Source organism: Octopus sinensis, linkage group LG26 (genome assembly GCF_006345805.1).
Source record: "Octopus sinensis linkage group LG26, ASM634580v1, whole genome shotgun sequence".
In the NCBI taxonomy this organism is placed as follows: domain Eukaryota; kingdom Metazoa; phylum Mollusca; class Cephalopoda; order Octopoda; family Octopodidae; genus Octopus; species Octopus sinensis.
This window is the reverse complement of record NC_043022.1, coordinates 4,191,419-4,211,418: the sequence shown is the minus strand read 5'-3', so window position 1 is coordinate 4,211,418 and position 20,000 is coordinate 4,191,419. Positions and strand designations below refer to the sequence as shown.

The 20,000-nt window shown below is 38.4% G+C and overlaps 1 protein-coding gene across 4 annotated transcripts in view; it reads left to right on the top strand.

Annotated features, from left to right (window-relative positions):
- LOC115224734 (arginine-glutamic acid dipeptide repeats protein) overlaps positions 1-20,000 on the top strand; it is a 453,168-nt gene that overhangs the window by 297,575 nt on the left and 135,593 nt on the right. For all 4 annotated transcript variants that reach the window (XM_029795610.2, XM_029795612.2, XM_029795609.2 and 1 more), the window contains exons 4-5: positions 12,741-12,837; positions 18,360-18,513. In XM_029795610.2, the coding sequence (XP_029651470.1) occupies positions 12,741-12,837; positions 18,360-18,513 (251 nt within the window). The remainder of the gene's footprint in view (positions 1-12,740; positions 12,838-18,359; positions 18,514-20,000) is intronic.

Below are 20,000 nucleotides of genomic sequence, written 5' to 3'. Positions count from 1 at the left end.
AGCAATGTGAAACTAAGTGCCTTGCTCAAGGACAAGAATCACACAGGTTCATTAGCTGAGCTCCCCCTCACTACTGGGCCTCGGGCCTTCACACAGAAATGGCCAAATAGATTTGGCAGTCCTAAAGTCAGATAGACCCAGCAGTCCTAACGCACAAGGCTTTTCTGCACCTATTCTTGGTTTTCCCACATTGGCTGCCCTTTGTGTCTGCAACTAAGCATCACTTCTTCCCAGCCCTTTAAACTGGCTGTGGAAGAGGTATCACATTGTACCTTCTGTCTAAGTCTGAAACCCCTGGGACATTGGTGGGGATTATCTCCATTTGCAGTTCAAGAGGGTTCATTAACTGTTAAGCATTCAGATTACTCTGACAAAGGTAATGCTTATTTATTCACATTGCTTTGAGTTAATCATGGATTATCTCGTAGCTTTCCAGTTTTGATGATGTGATTATTTTAGCCTGACATTGTAGAGTCAGTGTGAGAGGTCAGCCATGGCCACTCTGTACAGAAAACAAGTCAAAATATTTGATATATGTATATATTAGGAAGGTATATACCATTAACATTAATCCTTTAGCATTCAGATTTATTCTGTCAAATGTAATCCTTATCTATTCACATTGTAATTGTTTTCAGTTAATCCTACATTATCTCGTAACTTTGAGATTTCAATGATGGGGTTGTATATTTTTTAGAATATCAATATTGGGTAGGTGTGAGAGGCTGGATCTGGCTGGTTTCAACATAAACTGGATAGAATATTTGGGCTGGATATGACTGGTTTAAATGCTAAAGACTCAAATAGTTAGGTGTGTTCATTGCTAGGCCGTTGTGTATTTCAATTTTTCCTTAGTCATATAATATTTTGACTGTGGTGATTTCGGTTGTATACTTTGAAATATTTTAAATTGTGAAATAATGTTCCCTTCATCTCTATAGAACAGGTTTTATAACTAAAGACTATAAAATTGGTTTATGTCACTAAATATGTGTCTGACTTTATACTTGAGCACATTAGTACGTGTGTCCAAAAGCAGTTGAATTATATAAGTATGCAATTAAATTTTAAACAAGGTTCAAAGCTTTTTCTATGAAGTTGTCAAATGTTGGTTTTCCGACAGCAGCAAATAAGGAAATTGATATTTATTTTCAGTTTTTAAGTCCATTACTGATCCGACCAAAGCTTTTGATTTTTCAGTTTCATGTCCATATCCTAGCAAGGGGTTTTAATCTAAAAGTCGTGTACCGAAGCGAATTCTCTGGTATTTTGGCAGGGGTCATCTCTGTGATTTAGTAAACACACACTCTATTAAAGTCACTCCTTTGTTCCTTTTTATAGTGACTGTTATCCCAGATACACCTACGACCTGGTCACACTTTAAAGAACTTTCAAATTCTAATGAACAGTTTTTGTGTCCAACTTGGGGTTTTTTTTTGTTTTCGTTTTTTCTCCCAGTCTTGTCTCATTTGATGGATGAGTTTTTTAGCTTTAAAAAAAAAAAAAAAGCCTACCCCTCCTTTCCTCTGGCTCCTGTTCTCCACATTCAGTAGTGTCGCGCCTATAAGGCACTAAAGAACAGGAAAAGAAGAAAGAAAAAAAACAACCACAATCAGTTCAAAATTACAATATTTAAAAGCATTATAAATTTATAAGTTCTTGAAGCAAGTGGCAATCTTGCATAATTTTATGAGCTGGGTGTAAAAATATATCCTATCTCCAGGAACGACTGATGAATAAATCAATAGTTGTGTGCTAAAATGGGCCATTAACTTGCAAAGGAATATTAATTTAATTTTCCTTAATTGACACAAATACCGTTTTATTTTATTTCAATTCTTTCCTTTCCTTTGGCTGCCGCTGTTCTGCTGCCATAATGCTAGTCCTCTGCCTGTCATCTTTCATGCCAACCCCACTGTGTGTGTGTGTGTGTGCGTGTGTGTATACATGCATATACATGTCTATATGTATATGTATTTCTATATATCTACATATGTATATATAAATGTCAGTATGTATATGTGTATTTGTATGTATATATATATGTGTGTGTGTGTGTGTGTGTATATGTATGTGATGTATATGTATATATATGTTTGTGTATGTATGTATATATATGTATGTAGATGTGTATGTTTGTATGTGTGTGTATAAATATATATATACATATACACACATACATACATATATTTATATACACACACACACTCACCCACACAAACATATATATATATATATATATATATATATATATATACACACACACACACACGCACATACATATATATATATATATATATATGTACACACATACACACACACACACACACACACATATATATATATATATACAATGGATGTACGTTACATGAAAGGGAGATTTAAGATTACCTGGATGTAAGATTTCTCTCTGTTATTACATAACCTTTCTGACATGCCCCCACTGACACTGTCAACTCTGCTAGACTTCACGTGGAGCTATATTGAGGGCAGCAGTGAATTATAGCCCTTCCAACATCACTCTGTGTGTGCTTGCCTGCCTGCCTGCGTGCATGCTTGTGCTTGCATGTGTGCATGTATATATGTATGTATGTGTGTGTGTGTGTGTGTGTGTGTGTGCGTATATGTGTGTAGCACCTGCAGTGTCAGGATAACTGGCGTTCTTTGCAACTGTCGGTGCAATTATGCCTGAACAAACCTGGCAAGTGTTAAATTATTATCTTGATATCTCTGACATAAAGGGGGACACATGCCGTGATAAAAGAGCAGTGAACATTTAACTTTCAGCAAACTCCATAAAACTTCTCCCTCCCACCCATCCTCTCCGGCTTCCCTCCACCTCTCTCTCTCTCTCTTCATATCTATCTCTCTTCATATTTATCTCTCTGTCTCTGTCTCTCTCTCTCTTTCTGTGTCTCTTCCATATTTATTGTATACACCACAATATTTCAGATCTTATGAAATATAATTTCACCATATTGCATGTTTCACTCCATAAACTGATGAATTTTCTAGATTACTCTCTCTTTAAATGCCTCCATTTTATTCTCCCTCTCCCTCTCTCTCTCTCTCTCTTTGTTGTGGTGTTGGCTTTTCAACATTTCCTTTTATGGTATTTACTCTGTTTTCACTGGAAATTGCCGTACAGCTCTTTGAATTAAAGCATATTTTACACCATGAAAGTAAAACACTGTCGCTGCGTTGAAGGGTGACGCGGGTGGCTGGTGATGGTGATGGTGCTGGTGGGTGTGGGTGGTGCCGGTTCAGCTGAAATCTTTGGTTAAGTCCAGGGTGGAGGGTGGCTTACCCTTTTCTGGGTTTCTCTGCTGTTGCTGCTATATAACCTTCTATCAGTAATGGTTGAGTACATCTCTAATCAGACATTCCAGCTGTGCCTACCCTGTCTTTTTAACCCTTTTAGCATTCAGATTACGCTGTCAAATGTAATGTAAAGCTTATTTATTCCCATTGTTTTATGTATCGTCTCATAGCTTTGAGGTTTCAATGAAGTGACTGTTTTTAGACTGACATTGTAGGGAAGGTATGAGAGGCGGGATATAACCAATTCAGTCCTTCAACGTTCTGATTCCTCTCTCAGATGCAATGCTTATTTATTTGCATTGTTTTGAATTAATCGTGCATTATCTCATAAGCTTCAAGATTTCAATGAGGTGATTGTTTATTTTAAGAATGACATTGTAGGGTAAGTGCAAGAGGGTAGATCTGGCCAATTTGAACATGAAGCAGGTAGGATATTTGGGTTGCATATTAGCCAAAGGGTTAAGGGTGGGGTGTCTAGGATTACATTGTCCTTTGTGTCTTTGCTATATTCAAGATGGAATGGTGTGAGTTGAGGTAGATTTGGCTGCTACTTCTCATAGGCAGTGACTCCATTGTGATCTTCCTGCCTATTGTTGGAGGTGATGGTAATTGGTTGGGCTTCACCTATACCACCTTAGCCATTTAAACCCAGGCTTGGGGCAAAGTTTTATGAGAGACAAAGCCACATGAGACAGGACATGGGCTGATCAACAGGTGGGCTACTCTACCTGAGAAAAAAAAAATCAAGGTGATATTTGTTCATTAAGTGCACCGTTCAGGGAGTCTTGTGGATCACAGGTTGCCCACAACTAATTTAACCCATGGTTGACTCAGTGGTGGTTACCATGACCTTATACAATCCCACATCTACAAAACCATCTTGATAACTTAAACCCAATGTATAAATCACTGGTCAAGCAACTAAAGAGTATGATGGTTCTAATCACAACATGACAACCACTACTGAATTACACCTATGATTGAATCATCCTATCTTTCGACTTGACAGCAGCCCCTTTTTTTTTGTCTCCTGTTAAGTAGTTGTTATGCCTAACTTAAAACAGATGATAATTTATAAATTTTACTCTAAAAATGGATTGTGTAAGCTTTTAACATTGAAATAATGAAAAAAATTGATAAAGTGTATATAGATATATAAATGTATTTATATATTCATCTATGCACACATGTATGTATAACGTGTGTGTATATATTTCCATAGAGGTAACCATTCACTCCATACAAAGTTTTTTAGGACGAAAATAAGATCTAAAGTTATCTCTAAGAAACAGAAAGATCGCCCAAAAGTGTATATAGATATTTTAATGTATTTATATATTCATCTATACACACATGTATGTATAATGTGCGTGTATATATTTCCATAGAGGTAACCATTCACTCCATACAAAGTTTTTTAGGACGAAAATAAGATCTAAAGTTATCTCTAAGAAACAGAAAGATCGCCCAAAAGTGTATATAGATATTTAAATGTATTTATATATTCATCTATACACACATGTATGTATAATGTGTGTGTATATATTTCCATAGAGGTAACCATTCACTCCATACAAAGTTTTTTAGGACGAAAATAAGATCTAAAGTTATCTCTAAGAAAAAGAAAGATCGCCCAAAAGTGTATATAGATATTTAAATGTATTTATATATTCATCTATACACACATGTATGTATAATGTGCATGTATATATTTCCATAGAGGTAACCATTCAATCCATACGAAAATATTTATATATAAAAGTGAGGTTGTGTGTCTGTCTACTCCGATTTAGATTCCTAACTACTCCCACATTTTGCAATGCAGTTTAACCAAAACCGGGTATCTTATAGTCGTGGAATAAGATGTAAATTTACTAGTTTATACATTGCAAGTCAGTGACTTCCCTGGGCCTGAAGAAATCTCGTTTTATTCTAATGACCATTACTCGTTTTATCATGTGGAATATAATTATTATTACTATAGGTAAAGTTTAATATGTTAGTTATTACTATAGGTAAAATTTAGTATGTTTAGTATGTTAATACACTGTTTGATATGCCCATTGCCCCCCCTCCTCTCCTGGGGGCAGTACCACCCATGTCAAGAACCTCTGAATTTACCCAAGGTTCACTAAATATTGACTTGACAATTTACAATCATCTTTTGTTTATATTCATCCAAACTTTTATCGCTTTTATCTTCTTCCATTCACCAATTAACCTTTTCTACTTTCACTTTTACTCCCCATTTAAATCCGTAAACTTTCCATTTACGATCACCTTAATTTCCTCATTAATAACTGTACTGATTTAATTAAACACGAGGCTAATCTTCGAAGAAACTTGGCTCTGTTATCGATATCTATTTAAACAGTTTCTCCATTGAGACTGTCTGAAGAAGCTAGGGGCAAGTAACTCTCCTTTACTATCAACAGATTGAAGCCGTTAACCTTCTTTTTTTACTCTCTCTCTCTCTCTCTCTCTAGTTACTGTTGTCCTTTCTTTTCTCTTGCCACTACTTTGATTGACCCCAAGATAGACAAGTGCATTCCAAAGTGGCTGTGGTTTGTAATGTTCTCCAGTGGTGGTGCCCCAGCATGGCCGTGGCTTTTGGGCTAAAACATTTTTAAGGATTTAACCCTTTAGTGTTCAGAATACTCTGTTAAATGTAATACTTTTTCACTCAAATTGTTTTGAATTAATCATGCATTATCTTATAGCTTTGAGGTTTCAATGATGTGATTGTTTATTTTCAGAATGGCATTGTAGGTTAGGAGTGAGAGGCTAGATATCGCCAGTTTGAATATAAAATATATAGAATATATTGGGCTGGATTTGGCCGGTTTAAACACTAAAGGGTTAAGGATTTGACATCAAGGTCTCCAAGTGTTTTCTTAATCTGTCTCTTCTTCAGATGCACTCTTAATTCTCCACTCACTTTGAGCCAAAGTGCTGCTCAAATCAACTCTTGTCCATGTGTTTTGATTTGATGCCTCCCTGCTTAGCCTCCTGGAATAAACACAGAACATTAATTGATGTCCAGGCATCAAACAAACGGAAGCTACTTTATCTCTACCAAGAGTTCTCAACCTTTTTTCTTTTCTTTACCTGTGGACCTCTTTAATTACTGTATCATTCTGGTGGACCTCCAAAGCCATTTGACATTTAAAAACCAGTTCTTTTAAAAACTAGAAACTTCTTTCAAAATTCCTGTTTTGTTTTTTACCCATTCACTTACTCTTTACTCTATTTTACTCTTTTACTTGTTTCAGTCATTTGACTGCGGCCATGCTGGAGCACCGCCTTTAGTCGAGCAAATCGACCCATGGGACTTATTCTTTGTAAGCCCAGTACTTATTCTATCGGTCTCTTTTGCCGAACCGCTAAGTGATGGGGACGTAAACACACCAGCATCGGTTGTCAAGCAATGCTAGGGGGACAACCACACACACACACATACATACACACACATACATATATATATATACATATATACGACAAGCTTCTTTCAGTTTCCGTCTACCAATCCACTCACAAGGCTTTGGTCGGCCCGAGGCTATAGCAGAAGACACTTGCCCATGGTGTCACGCAGTGGGACTGAACCCGGAACCATGTGGTTGGTAAGCAAGCTACTTACCACACAGCCACTCCTGCGCCTTGTGAAGGTTTGCTCTAGAACTCTCCGAGAGAACATGTCTTGGTGGCCAGAAACCTGTTAAACTATGTAAAATGTTTGAGAAAGAAGCCTAGCTTTTTCTTGCAATTAATATATCTAAAGCAGTGGTTCTCGGCCATTTTTTTTACCTACAGACCCCTTTCATTACCATTTCATTCTGGTAGTTTTATAGAAACTTCTTTCAAAATTCCTATTTTGTTTTTTTTTACCCATTCATTTGTGTAGACTGAATTATGTAAAATTCTGTTAAATGTTCGAGAAAGAAACCTAACGGTTTCTTGCAAAAAAAAAGGCGGCGAGCTGGCAGAATCGTTAGCACGCTGGGCGAAATGCTTAGCGGTATTTCATCTGCGTTACGTTGTGAGTTCAAATTCCGCCGAGGTCGACTTTGCCTTTCATCCTTTCGAGGTCGATAACTTAAGTACCAGTTACACACTGGGGTCGATGTAATCGACTTAATACCTATGTCTGTCCTTGTTTGTCCCCTCTGTGTTTAGCCCCTTGTGGGCAATAAAGAAATAGGTTTCTTGCAAAAAATACATCGAAAGTAAAAATTTTCATGGACCCTTAAAATACAACATGTGGATCTCCCATTTACTATTTTGCTTGCGTGGAGCCCCCGATTGAGAGCCACTGTTATATATATATATCCATCAAAGGCGGCGAAATGTGTAGCCGTATTTCGTCTACCGCAACGTTCTGAGTTCAAATTCCGCCGAGGTTGACTTTGCCTTTCATCCTTTCGAGGTCGATAAATTAAGTACCAGTTACGCACTGGGTTCGATGTGATCAACTTAATCCGTTTGTCCCCTCTGTGTGTGTAGCCCCTTGTGGGTAGTAAAGAAATATATATCCATCAAACAAAAGTTACTATACTCTCATCAAACATTTGTGCACACTCATCAAACGCATCATACAATACTCATGCATCAGACACACATTTAATGCGTTTTGTTCAAACAACAGCTACTTCGTCTGCTGCCAAACACAACCTTCTGAATAGCGTTAGACACACTTCTAAACTAAGGCTAATCCCCACCCCCTCTCTCTCTCTCTCTCTCTCTCTCTTTCTTTTTCTCTCTCTCTTTCTCTCTCCCTCTCTCTCTCTTTCTTTTTCTCTCTCTTTCTCTCTCTCTCCCTCTCTCTCTCTCTTTTTTCTCTCTCTCTCCCTCTCTCTCTTTCTTTTTCTCTCTCTCTTTCTCTCTCCCTCTCTCTTTCTTTTTCTCTCTCTTTCTCTCTCTCTCCCTCTCTCTCTCTCTTCTCTCTCTCTCTTTCTCTCTCTCTCTTTCTCTCTCCCTCTCTCTCTCGCCAATTACAAGCAAACTTAATCCTCCTTAATTCTCTACAAAGAATCCGCCAACCATTTTTGTTACAGAATCTACTTTAAAAATCTCGATGGTTCATTTTCATATCTTTCCATTTATATCTCATATTATTTTTTTATCATCATCATCATCATCTTCAGCATCATCTCCATTAAAAAAAAAAAAAAATGCCAAAACCCAATAACTGCAAAAAAAAAAACAAAAAACCCAAAAAAAAAAAACCCCAGAGAAGAGAAGAATATTATTTTGGTTTAGCTATTGATTAAAAGTTATTTAAAAAGCAGCAGTTGTTTAAGTCTTGCATTCCAGTGAGTCGACTGTCATCAATTCCGTCTCGTTCTGTCCTGAGATTCCTCCTTAAGCTAATTTTCCGAACAACTCCAACAAGATCTTCTTCTTGTCTCTTAATTCACTTGTGTTTCGTTCCACAATTATCCATGTCTTTCAATTACGTTGTCTTGGAGGAGTCTGATTGATGCTCTGTCTCTCTCTCGCTCGCTCCATCTCAGGAATTTTGTTTTTGGGTTTTTTCATTATATGCGATATTAAAAATATTCATCTCACATGTCTATATATATGTGTGTGTGTGTGTGTATGTGAGTAGATATGTCTAGGTAATGTGTGTAGATGTGTTATGTATACGTCTGTCTATCTAATGTGTAGTTATGTGTATGTCTATATGTATTGTGTGCGAGTGAGTATGGGTATGTATATATATGTGTGGGTATCTATATACATGTGTATGTATGTATGTATGTATATTGGTATGAGTATATATGTATGCTTGTGTATATGTATATTTATTTATGTTTCTATAACTACGTATATATATATATATATATATATATATATATATGTATGTGTATGTTCATGTGTATACACATTGCATTTATTTAGGTCTATGTATATATATATATATATATATATGCATGTTGTTGCGCATACACATGCATATATACATACATACAACCATTTTTCTCTCCCAATTTAATTCCTCTTATAAATTACTTCAACTCTAAGATATTCCATTATTCAATATATGGCACTATTATTATTATTATTATTATCATTATCATTATTATTATTATTAACATCTTTCACCTTGCCAGCATAAATATTAGATGGTAATATATTTCTAAGGAAATATATATATAAAGGAGACAGAAGAAGTGTCTTTAAATTTTATTTATTTCTCTAAATTTCTTGTTGCTGAAGAAAACAATTTGTTAAATGCTTATTAACTGAGATGTTACTGTGAAGAAATCTACTTTGATGGCCACTGTTTGGCAATAAGCCGAAGAAGTCGCTTTTCTTAAGACTTATGAAATGGAAATTTATTTTAATGTTGCTTCCAGTTATTAAGAATTAGGTTGTTTCTTCATGTCACTGAAATTGTTACATTAATAACTTGATGAATAATAATAATAATGATAATGATAATAATAATAATAATAATAATGATGATGATAATAATGATAATCCTTTTTACTCTAGGCACAAGGCCTGAAATTTTGGGGGAGGGGGACAGTCGATTAGATTGACCCCAGTATGCAACTGTACTTAATTTATCGACCCTGAATGGATGATAGGCAAAGTCAACCTCGGCGGAATTTGAACCCAGAAGGTACCGATGGGCGAAATACCACTAAGCATTTCATCCAGTGTGCTAATGATTCTGCCAGCTCACCACTTTAATAATGATAATAATAATAATAATAATAATATAATAATTCTTTCTATTGAAGGCGCAAGGCCTGAAATTTCATGGGAGGGGACAAGTTGTTTACATCGACCCCAGTGTTTCACTGGTACTTAATTGATCGACCCCCGAAAGGGTGAAAGGCAAAGTCGACCACAGTGGAATTTGAACTCAGAATGTGAAGACAGACGAAATGCAGTTGAGCATTTTGTCCAGCATGCTAACAATTCTGCCAAGCTTGCTGCTTTAATGATAATGATAATGATGATAATAATAATAATAATGATGATAATGATAATAATATTGATCATATAAAGAATGATTTCCATTTTGACTCTATTGTTGTTAATGTCATTATTTAAGTGGTGTCATATTTGTGAGATTAAGTGGCTGTAATTCTAGTCCAGACACTGCAAGTTCAATAAGTCTTATTGTAATTAACTGCAGATTAATTTAATGATCTGTAATGTTTGTGAAGAACTGCGACCAGCTGAGGCGATAGATTAACAAATCTGTTTTAGCTTTGGCTGAAGGTGGCTTTGGTCAGGGCCTTACTTTTACTAAATACACTTAATAATCAATTGCTCTAATCCGCTTGTTGCTGTTGTTATTTAGCCCTTGGTCAGTCCTGATTGAACAGACCTATGCTCTCAGTCATACTGACCATGATCATCCATTGTTGTTTCTGGACTTCATTATTCAGTGGTGGTCACATTTGAGAATTTGACATGAGAGAGTAATGATGACTGTTTCTGATAGGATCCTATGGAGGAGGTACCTAAGGATAGTACTCCCACAACCTCCCAAGAATAGGGAGCTCAGAAGGTGGATGGATGGCTGGTTGGATTATTCAGTGTGTCCCTCTGTTTTCGAAACAGTAGGATGTAATTTGATGAAGACTTGGTTTCTATTTCTAGCAAGTGCTCCCTCATTGTCTTCGATGGTTTAATGGGACCTGTGTGTCTCAGCACTTCTTTCTTGTAAGGTCACTGTGTTAACATACTGCATCTCTTGAGGGTTTTAACTCTAGCATTTAAATTTGCCATGTCTGGCCAAAATACTCCTACCTGTTTCATGTTCAAACAGGCCAGATTTAGCCTCTCACACCTGCCCTCCAATGTCATTCCAGAATTAAACAATCACATCAAAGCTACGATATAATGCATGATTAATCCAAAACAATGTGGATAAAAAAAGCATTGCATTTGATGGAGTAATCATCATCATCATCATCGTTTAATGTCCGCTTTCCATGCTGGCATGGGTTGGATGGTTTGACCGAGGACTTGCAAGCCAGGAGGTTGCACCAAACTCCAGTCTGTTTTGGCATGGTTTCTGCGGCTAGATGCCCTTCCTAACACCAACCACTCTGAGAGTGTAATGGGTGTTTTGTACATGCCACCGGCACAGTGGCCAGTCAAACACCACTGGTATTAACCGTGCTTGAATGGTGCTTTTTATGCACCACTGGAAGTTAAAAGGGTTAAAAAAATAATATCCAGCTCAAATATTTTCTGTTTTATGTTGAAACTGGTCAAATAAAATTCCACCAAGGTTGACTTTGCCTTTCATCCTTTTGGGGGTTGATAAAATTAGTACCAGTTGAACACTGGGGTCAACATAATCAATTCATCTCCACCTCCCCCAAGCTGCCCTTGTGGCAAATATTTGAAATTATTATTGAGAGAGCAGTGCATGCCATCAAAGTAACACTGGGGTATACCTATCATGACTACACGCTTGATAAGGATACACCAGGCACATGCATCACAACCATATGTGCACAACATGGTAACCTCATATCAAGATAAACAGCATATGATCTTGCAGGTGGGGCCCAGTAGGAATTTTCTTCAGGTCGAGTAGCCCATTCCACTCAAAAGGTCTCTGAATAAGGGTTGTTTAAGGATGTTGAATGAAACACTCGTGTTTCCAGTGGTGAAATATCCAAACCCCAAAGAATCCCTCTCAACACATGGCTATGATGCTCCCCTGCTACTTCTGCTCTTGATCAGAGATGCACATATCATCAGCCACCAAAAGGACATGCTCAACTGGTTAAGGTCAAACAACTGACAAGCAAATCTGTGGTATTGAGCAGAATATTTGCTGTACCCCATCTTTTATACCAAGACAAAACATGTACATGATAAAACTTCCAATCAGTTAAGATGAGAAGCCATGAGAGCCACTGCCTGGTATTGCATATTATTATTAATATTATTACCCCCACCTTAGTGAAAGTGGAGGTAGTTTTTTCAGTCATGTTTGCTTGTTTGTCTGTGGACAAAGATATTTCAAGAACTGCTGGATGGATTTGGATGAAACTTTCAGGGATGTTTGGCCTCATGATTGGCACGAACTTATTAGATTTTAGGATTGATCCGGTACCGGACAAGGATTTTGTATTATTTTTCCTGTTTTTTTATTTAATTTTTGAGAGCACTTGGGTTCATTTTTAGTATTCTCATTTGTGAGAGCAGTCGAGTTTATTTCAGATATTCTCATTTTAAAAATCATCCCTGGCTAATCGTTGAGAAGACATTGATGTTGCCTTGGCATTTTTTTGTACTCTCTGAGTACTCTTGATTTTTGATTTTTCCAGTTTCAGCTCATGAGCTGTGGCCATGCTGGGGCACCGCCATTGTATTATTATCATTATTATTATTATCATTATCATCCTTATTAAATGTGTTCCCTGTTGTGTTCTTTTTTTCAGAATCTGGCATTGACCTTGCTATAAAGGATCCTTTGATCAGTTCCCGGGAATTATTCATCTCTGATGTATGTGACACCTACCAGGTAGCAACATTAAGGTAGGCAGCCTTCACTCTTATCTTCTGACTTTCCTACACTTCTTAATATTAATACATACACAAAACTGTCTCTATATGCATATAAACACACACACACACACACACACACACTTTTTGTATGTATGTAGAGCATGATCATGTGAAATTGTGTTGGAACAGATGTCACTCTGCTTGCAAGAATCTTTTTTCTTTTTCTTTTTTTTTTGCCAAAATATGACATAACTAGTCACTGAGGAGGTCATGGTTGGCAACATTTGATCAAGTTATTGATAAGGCAATCAATTAATTAGTCAACTAGGTAATTAAATAAAGTAATAAAAGGAAATAAAACAGAACCAATGTGCAGCTGTTTCCCCATTGGTAAAATGACCCTCCCAAGATACAGACATACAACAAGTATATTTGGTAAGCTTTATATTTTTAGCAACTTTTCCCATTGTCAAGAACAAGATGTCTCTATCTTTGTACGTTACTGTGTGTCTTTTACCACTTCTTCCTGCCATCCTTCATGGAAGTATTATCAGACTGCATCTCTTGAGTGTTTTAACTCTTCAGCATTTAAACCACCAGAATTTCTGGCCATACTATTCTACCTTTTTTTATGTTCAAACCAGACAGGTCTGGCCAAGAACAAGATGGCTCTATTTTTGTATATTACTGGTACACACAGTCACTGTACTTGTTTTGTGTTATGTTTCCCAAGGTTTCATTCATCCAGGGCTGTGGGGCCAGAGTCAGAAACAGTTAAGGGCTAGCTGGAGTCTGAGTTGGTAAAGCTATACCAACTCCCAGTATCTTTATTCCTTAATATAAGCGAGTTATAACATAGAGGCCTACTCAGAGTATAAGCGTATGCATATGCTTTACGAGATGCGTAGACCACAATCAGATGTGGTGTACATGAGAGGCGACTGTGCTGGTATGGTCATAAAGAGGAGTCACCATCAAAGTTTTCCGTTTCGACTCCACAGCCCTGGTTCCTTCACCGCTAGCCCTCTTCCGGCCAAACTAAAGCAATTGAAAGACACTTGTCGAATAAAGAACAAGCTGATTGCATCTACAAAAATATCTACACATTAGGCTTTTCAATATTTGTGTTGTTTCAATGTGGTGGAGTAGTTAAATCCTTAAATCCTTAAAAGTGTTTTAGCCCGAAGGCCGCAGCCATGCTGGGGCACCACCGCTGAGTTAGTACGCCAGATGAAGTTGCTGAGCAGCATCTTATCCATCTTGGTGTTCTGAGTTGAAATTTCTGCCGTAGTCGACTTTGCCTTTCATCCTCCTCCTCCTCCTCCTCATCATCATCATCATCGTTTAACGTCCGTTCTCCATGCTAGCATGGTTTGGACGGTTCGACCAGGAATCTGGGAAGCCAGAAGGCTGCCCCAGGCTCCGGTCTTATCTGGCAATGTTTCTACAGCTGGATGCCCTTCCTAACGCCAACCACTCCGTGAGTGTAGTGGGTGCTTTTTACATGCCACCTGCACTGGTGCCAGGCGAGGCTGGCAAATGGCCACAGTCGGATTGGTGCATTTTACGTGCCACCTGCACGGAAGCCACTCCTGAAGTGAATACCTGTTGAGCACTGGGAGTCAATATAATCACCTATCCCCCTCCCCCGAAATTGCTGGCCTTGTGCCAAAATTTGAAACCAAATTACTTTTGTTTCATCTTTGGTAATGGAAATCTTGTTTTATTTCGAATACAAGTTTTAAAAATGCATTTCTCTCTAATTAAACTGCATTTTGAAAGAAGAAGAAAAAATCATTATATAGGCACAAGCATGGCTGTGTAGTAAGAAGCTTGCTTCTGAACTACAGGGTTCTGAGTTCAGTCCCACTGTATGGCACCTTGGGCAAATGTCTTCTACTATGGCCTTGAGCCAACCAAAACCTTGTCAGTATGAATGTGTGTGTGTCTCCTCATGCTTAACCAGTGTTGGTGTGTTTACATCCCTGTAACTTAGTATATGGATAGAATAAGTACCAAGGTTAGCAAAAGAAAAAAAAGAACGACAATAATAAACATTGGGGTCAGTTTGTTCACATTGTGTCATATTGAATCTCTCTGAGAACTACATTAAGGGTACAAATTTCTGTGGAGTACTCAGTCATTTGTACATTAATTTCACAAGGAGGTTATTCTGTTGATCGGATCAACTGGAACCCTCATTATAACTGATGGAGGGAGTGTTTAGGGATTTGTACCCTCTCTAGTTGGTACCCCATTCCTGATGCCTAGTTTAAGGACTACACATGTACCTACATACCTGATTATGTTGTTTTATTACTTCATAATAAGACGAAAGATTCTTAAGGTCAGGAAACAATTCTTGGAAATGTGTTTTGTGCCAAAGGTAATGTAGTTTGGAAGAAAATTGGAGATTATTTCTGAGAGAGAAAAAGAGAATTCCTGTGTAATATGTTTCTCAGAAGGAAATACCTGGTGTCGCATTGAAACCACCCATTCTGGTGCCACATGTAAAGCACTTGTGTCAGTGCCACATTAAAAGCACTCATGCAGGTGTCATCATGTAAAAGCACTCATGTTTGTGACACATTAAAAGGTCTCTGTGTGGGTGCCATATATAAAGCATGTAGTGCCCTGTAACGTGGTGGACATCACGAAGGCCATCCAGCCACAGAAACCTTGCCAAAACCAGTCAACTAGAATCTGGTGCAGCTCTCCAGTTTCCCAGTTCTTGTCAAACTGTCCAACCCATGCCAGCATGGAAAATGGACATTAAATGATGATGACAATTTCAAAAAAAATTTTTTTTAAATCATAAACCACTGTGGTACAAATTAAAATATCATAACTTCAATAATTTATTTCAAGTAGTGCTGGTTTTCTGTACGTTGTCATGTACCATATTTTGCATGAAATTAGTGAGTCATTACTTCTTCATTAAATTGCATAGAGTTTACGCTTCGCTGAGGAGATCTAAGAAGACTGAAACATGTCCACAGTTGTTTCTCTTACTTTCCGAAGTGATTGAAATGTCAGTCATTGAGATCATTTTATCTTTTACTTACTGCAGAATTATTTTTAAGTAGATTTTGTTCAATGTCCATTCTGTGGGGTATATTAAAACCAACATAACTAATGTGTGTTGTGTGTGTGTGTGTGTGTGTTGAGAAAAGGGAGGCAGTCAGAATTTTGGATAATCCTTTATTTATTTGTGCTTTCATTTGCTTTTTTTAACAAATTCAAAATCAAAATGGTGTGTGTGTGTGTATATATGTATATATATATATATAACAATTGCAGCTTGGAAGGTGTTCATAAGCTATTTAACTCCCAGTACTTTTTTTGTAAAAGCCTTGTACCTATTCTATCAGTCTCTTCTGCTGAACCCCCATTTCACACACACACACATATATATTTATATACATACATACATACATATATATATATATATATATATATACACACACACACACATACACACAACAGGTTTCTTACAGTTTCTGTCTACCAAATCCACACTCACAAGGCTTTGGTCAACCCGAGGCTAGAGTAGGGGTGGCATGAAGTGGGACTGAACCAGGAAGCATGTGGTTGGAAAGCGAACAGTTTAGCACAGAGCCATGCCTGCATTTATATAAGCAAAGATTAGACCCTGATCAACCTAAAAGCCAGTAACTAGCCAATGGGGGAAAAAAACTCTTGAGAGAAGGTGCAAAACTCAGAGAACCGCCACCTTGGTGACTCACGAGTTGCTGACTCCAATGAAGCTCGTGAAGGTGGAAGTTGTTATAAGAAGATTGACTTAGGTGTCTTCGGGCAGATATACATAGACTGTGGTTGACCAATACTTTCTGAGCAAAAACTGATTACGTGGAAACTGTGAGGAAGCCTGCACTTGGGTAACGGGTGTAATCCATCACCTGGCTTTATATCACCACTTGCATTAAGTTGAACCCATTGTGTCGCAAGCACCCTGCACAGGCCTTTACCCCGTCAAATGTAATGCTTATTTATTCATATTGTTTTCAGTTATCTCATAGCGCAGGGGTGGCTGTGTGGTAAGTAGCTTGCTAACCAACCACATGGTTAGGTTCAGTCCCACTGCGTGGCATCTTGGGCAAGTGTCTTCTGCTATAGCCCCGGGCCGACCAATGCCTCGTGAGTGGATTTGGTAGACGGAAACTGAAAGAAGCCTGTCATATATATGTATATATATATAAGTGTGTGTGTGTATGTGTGTGTCCCCCTAGCATTGTTTGACAACCAATGCTGGTGTGTTTACGTCCCCGTCACTTAGCGGTTCGGCAAAAGAGCCCGATTGAATAAGTACTGGGCTTACAAAGAATAAGTCCCGGGGTCGATTTGCTCGACTAAAGGCGGTGCTCCATCATGGCCGCAGTCAGATGACTGAAACAAGTAAAAGAGTAAAAGAGAGAGAGAGAGTATAGCTACAGTTATTTCGTGCAGTTATCTCATAGCTGTAAGATTTCAATTCGTCTATGTTTATAATGACATTGTATGATAGGTGTGAGAGACCAAACATGGCCAGTGTGGTCATAAAACAGGTAGAATACTTGGGCTGGATACGGCTGATTCAATCTTTTAGCAGTCTAAACCTTACTTATTCACATTGTTTTAAATCCTGGATTATCTTATAGCTTTGAGATTTCAATGATATGATTGTTTCTTTTTAGAATGGCATTGTAGAGTGGGTGTGAGAAGCCAGATCTGGCTGGTTTGAGCATAAAAACCAGTAGAATATTTGGGCCTGATTTGGTTGATTCAACCCTTTAGCATTTAGGTTACTCAATCAAATAGAATGCTTATTTATCCACGTTGTTTTCAATTAATCATGCATCATCTCATTATCTCATGAAATTTCAATGATGGGATTGTTTATTTTTAGAATGACATTGTTGGGTAAGTGTGAGAGGCTGGATCTGGCCAGTTTGAATATAAAACAGGAGGAATATTTGGTCCACGTATGTCTGGTTGACATGTGGAAGCACTACGTCGGTTACAACGATGAGGGTTCCGGTTGATCCGAATCAACGGAACAGCCTGCTCGTGAAATTAACGTGTAAGTGGCTGAGCACTCCACAGACACGTGTACCCTTAACGTAGTTCTCGGGGATATTCAGCGTGACACAGAGAGTGACAAGGCCGGCCCCTTGAAATACAGGTACAACAGAAACAGGAAGAGTGAGAGAAAGTTGTGGTGAAAGAGTACAGCAGGGATCACCACCATCCCCTGCCGGGGCCTCGTGGAGCTTTAGGTGTTTTCGCTCAATAAACACTCACAATGCCCGCTCTGGGAATTGAAACCACGATCCTTCGACCGCGAGTCCGCTGCCCTAACCACTGGGCCATTGCGCCTCCTCTGGTTGACATACTGAAGGGTTGAATGAAAAAGCTAAATACTAAACACTTAAATTAGAAATTCTGAATTGGTTTTGATTTGCAAATTTTTCTTGTCATTGCCACAACCTAACTTGATTTATTAATTGAATTATCACGTTTTCTTTTCTTTTTCTTTTTCTTCTTTATTTCAGAGGCAGATGTAAGGTTCAACATTTCAAAGATATTGTGTCTGCCCGAGAATTTAAACCTGTCCAGGATTCCTTCTTTTATATCTTGGGCTATAATCCTGAAAGCAAAAGGCTGGCGACAACGCAGGGAGAAATTCGGGTTGGCACGAGCCACCAGGTGAGACCATCTTTTTTATGCCATTTCATGTGTGTGTGTATATATATATATATGCATGATACATGTGTGTGTGTGATCGACCAGGCTATTGGGTGTTGTTAGACATTGCTGGCCACAATGCATTTCAGCATTCTTTTGCCACACCAATGGCTAGGCAAGCAGGCCTACACTCCCCTTGCTCAGGCTGCTAGCCTGTTGCAGGGTCACCCATTTAGTACAATGCATAAAACAGTTGGCATTAGGAAGGCCATCCAACTGTAGAAACCATCTTAAAACAGGCTATGGATCCCCCACACACACACACACAGTGTCTTTTTTTGTGTTTATCACTCCCATTGCCACTTGACAACTGGCATTGGTTTATTTATGTCCCCATAACTTAGCAGTTCAGTAATGTAGACCAATAAGTACCCAACTTGAAGAAGCAAACTGCTCCAAGAAGGCCACAATGTAATGAATGAACCAAAAGATAAAAGATTTGCTATATTCCATGATAGCTTTATATACAACAAGCTTGCAAGAAATGAAGCCAGTATGCTCTGCTGGATGTGTAATGTCAGTGTGTAAGCGCTCGGAAAGAAAAGTCAGACATTAGAGGCATCAGATGTGGTGTGCAAGAGAGACGATTGCGCTGGTATGGTCATGTGTTGCATATGGACGAGGACGGCTGTGTGAAAAAGTGTCACACTCTAACAGTGAAGGGAACCTGTGGAAGAGGTAGACCCAGAAAGATTTAGTATGAGGTGGTGAAGCACAACCTTCAAATGTTGGGCCTCACGGAGCGACCAAGACCTTTGGAGAGATATGCTGTGCTTCTGAAGTCCCGGCAAGCCAAGTGAAACCTTAGCCATTGTCTATGCTAGTGCTGTATAATCGACCCATTTACGAGTACCGTTCAATCATTGGGCAATAAACTGCGCTTGAGAAGACCTGTTGAGCCAAGTAAAATCATTATCATGGCCGATGCCAGTGCCGCCTGACTGGCACCCATGCTAGTGGCACATAAAAAGCACCATTTGAGCGTGGTTGATGCCAGTTCCACCAGATTGGCTCCCATGCTGGTGGCATTTAAAAAGCAACATATATATGAGCATGGTCAATGCCAGTACCACCTGACTGGCACCTGTGCCAGTGACACTTAAAAAGCACCTACTACACTCTCGGAGCGGTTGGCGTTAGGAAGGGCATCCAGCTGTAGAAACCTTGCCAGATCAGACTAGCCTGGTGGAGCCTACTGGCTTGCCAATCCTCAGTCAAACTGTCCAACCCATGCCAGCATGGAAAGTGGGCGTTAAATGATGATGATGATGTTTTTGTTAAAAACAGAAGAAAAAGAAAAAAATTGTTTTTTTTTTAGATGAAATGACTTTGTAGAAGAGAGTTTGAACCATTTTCTAGAACCGAACAACAGTTGTTGGTCTTTGATTAATCCTAAACAAATCGCAGACCCTTAATGCCCAGCTCTGCTGACTCCATCTGAATTCCAC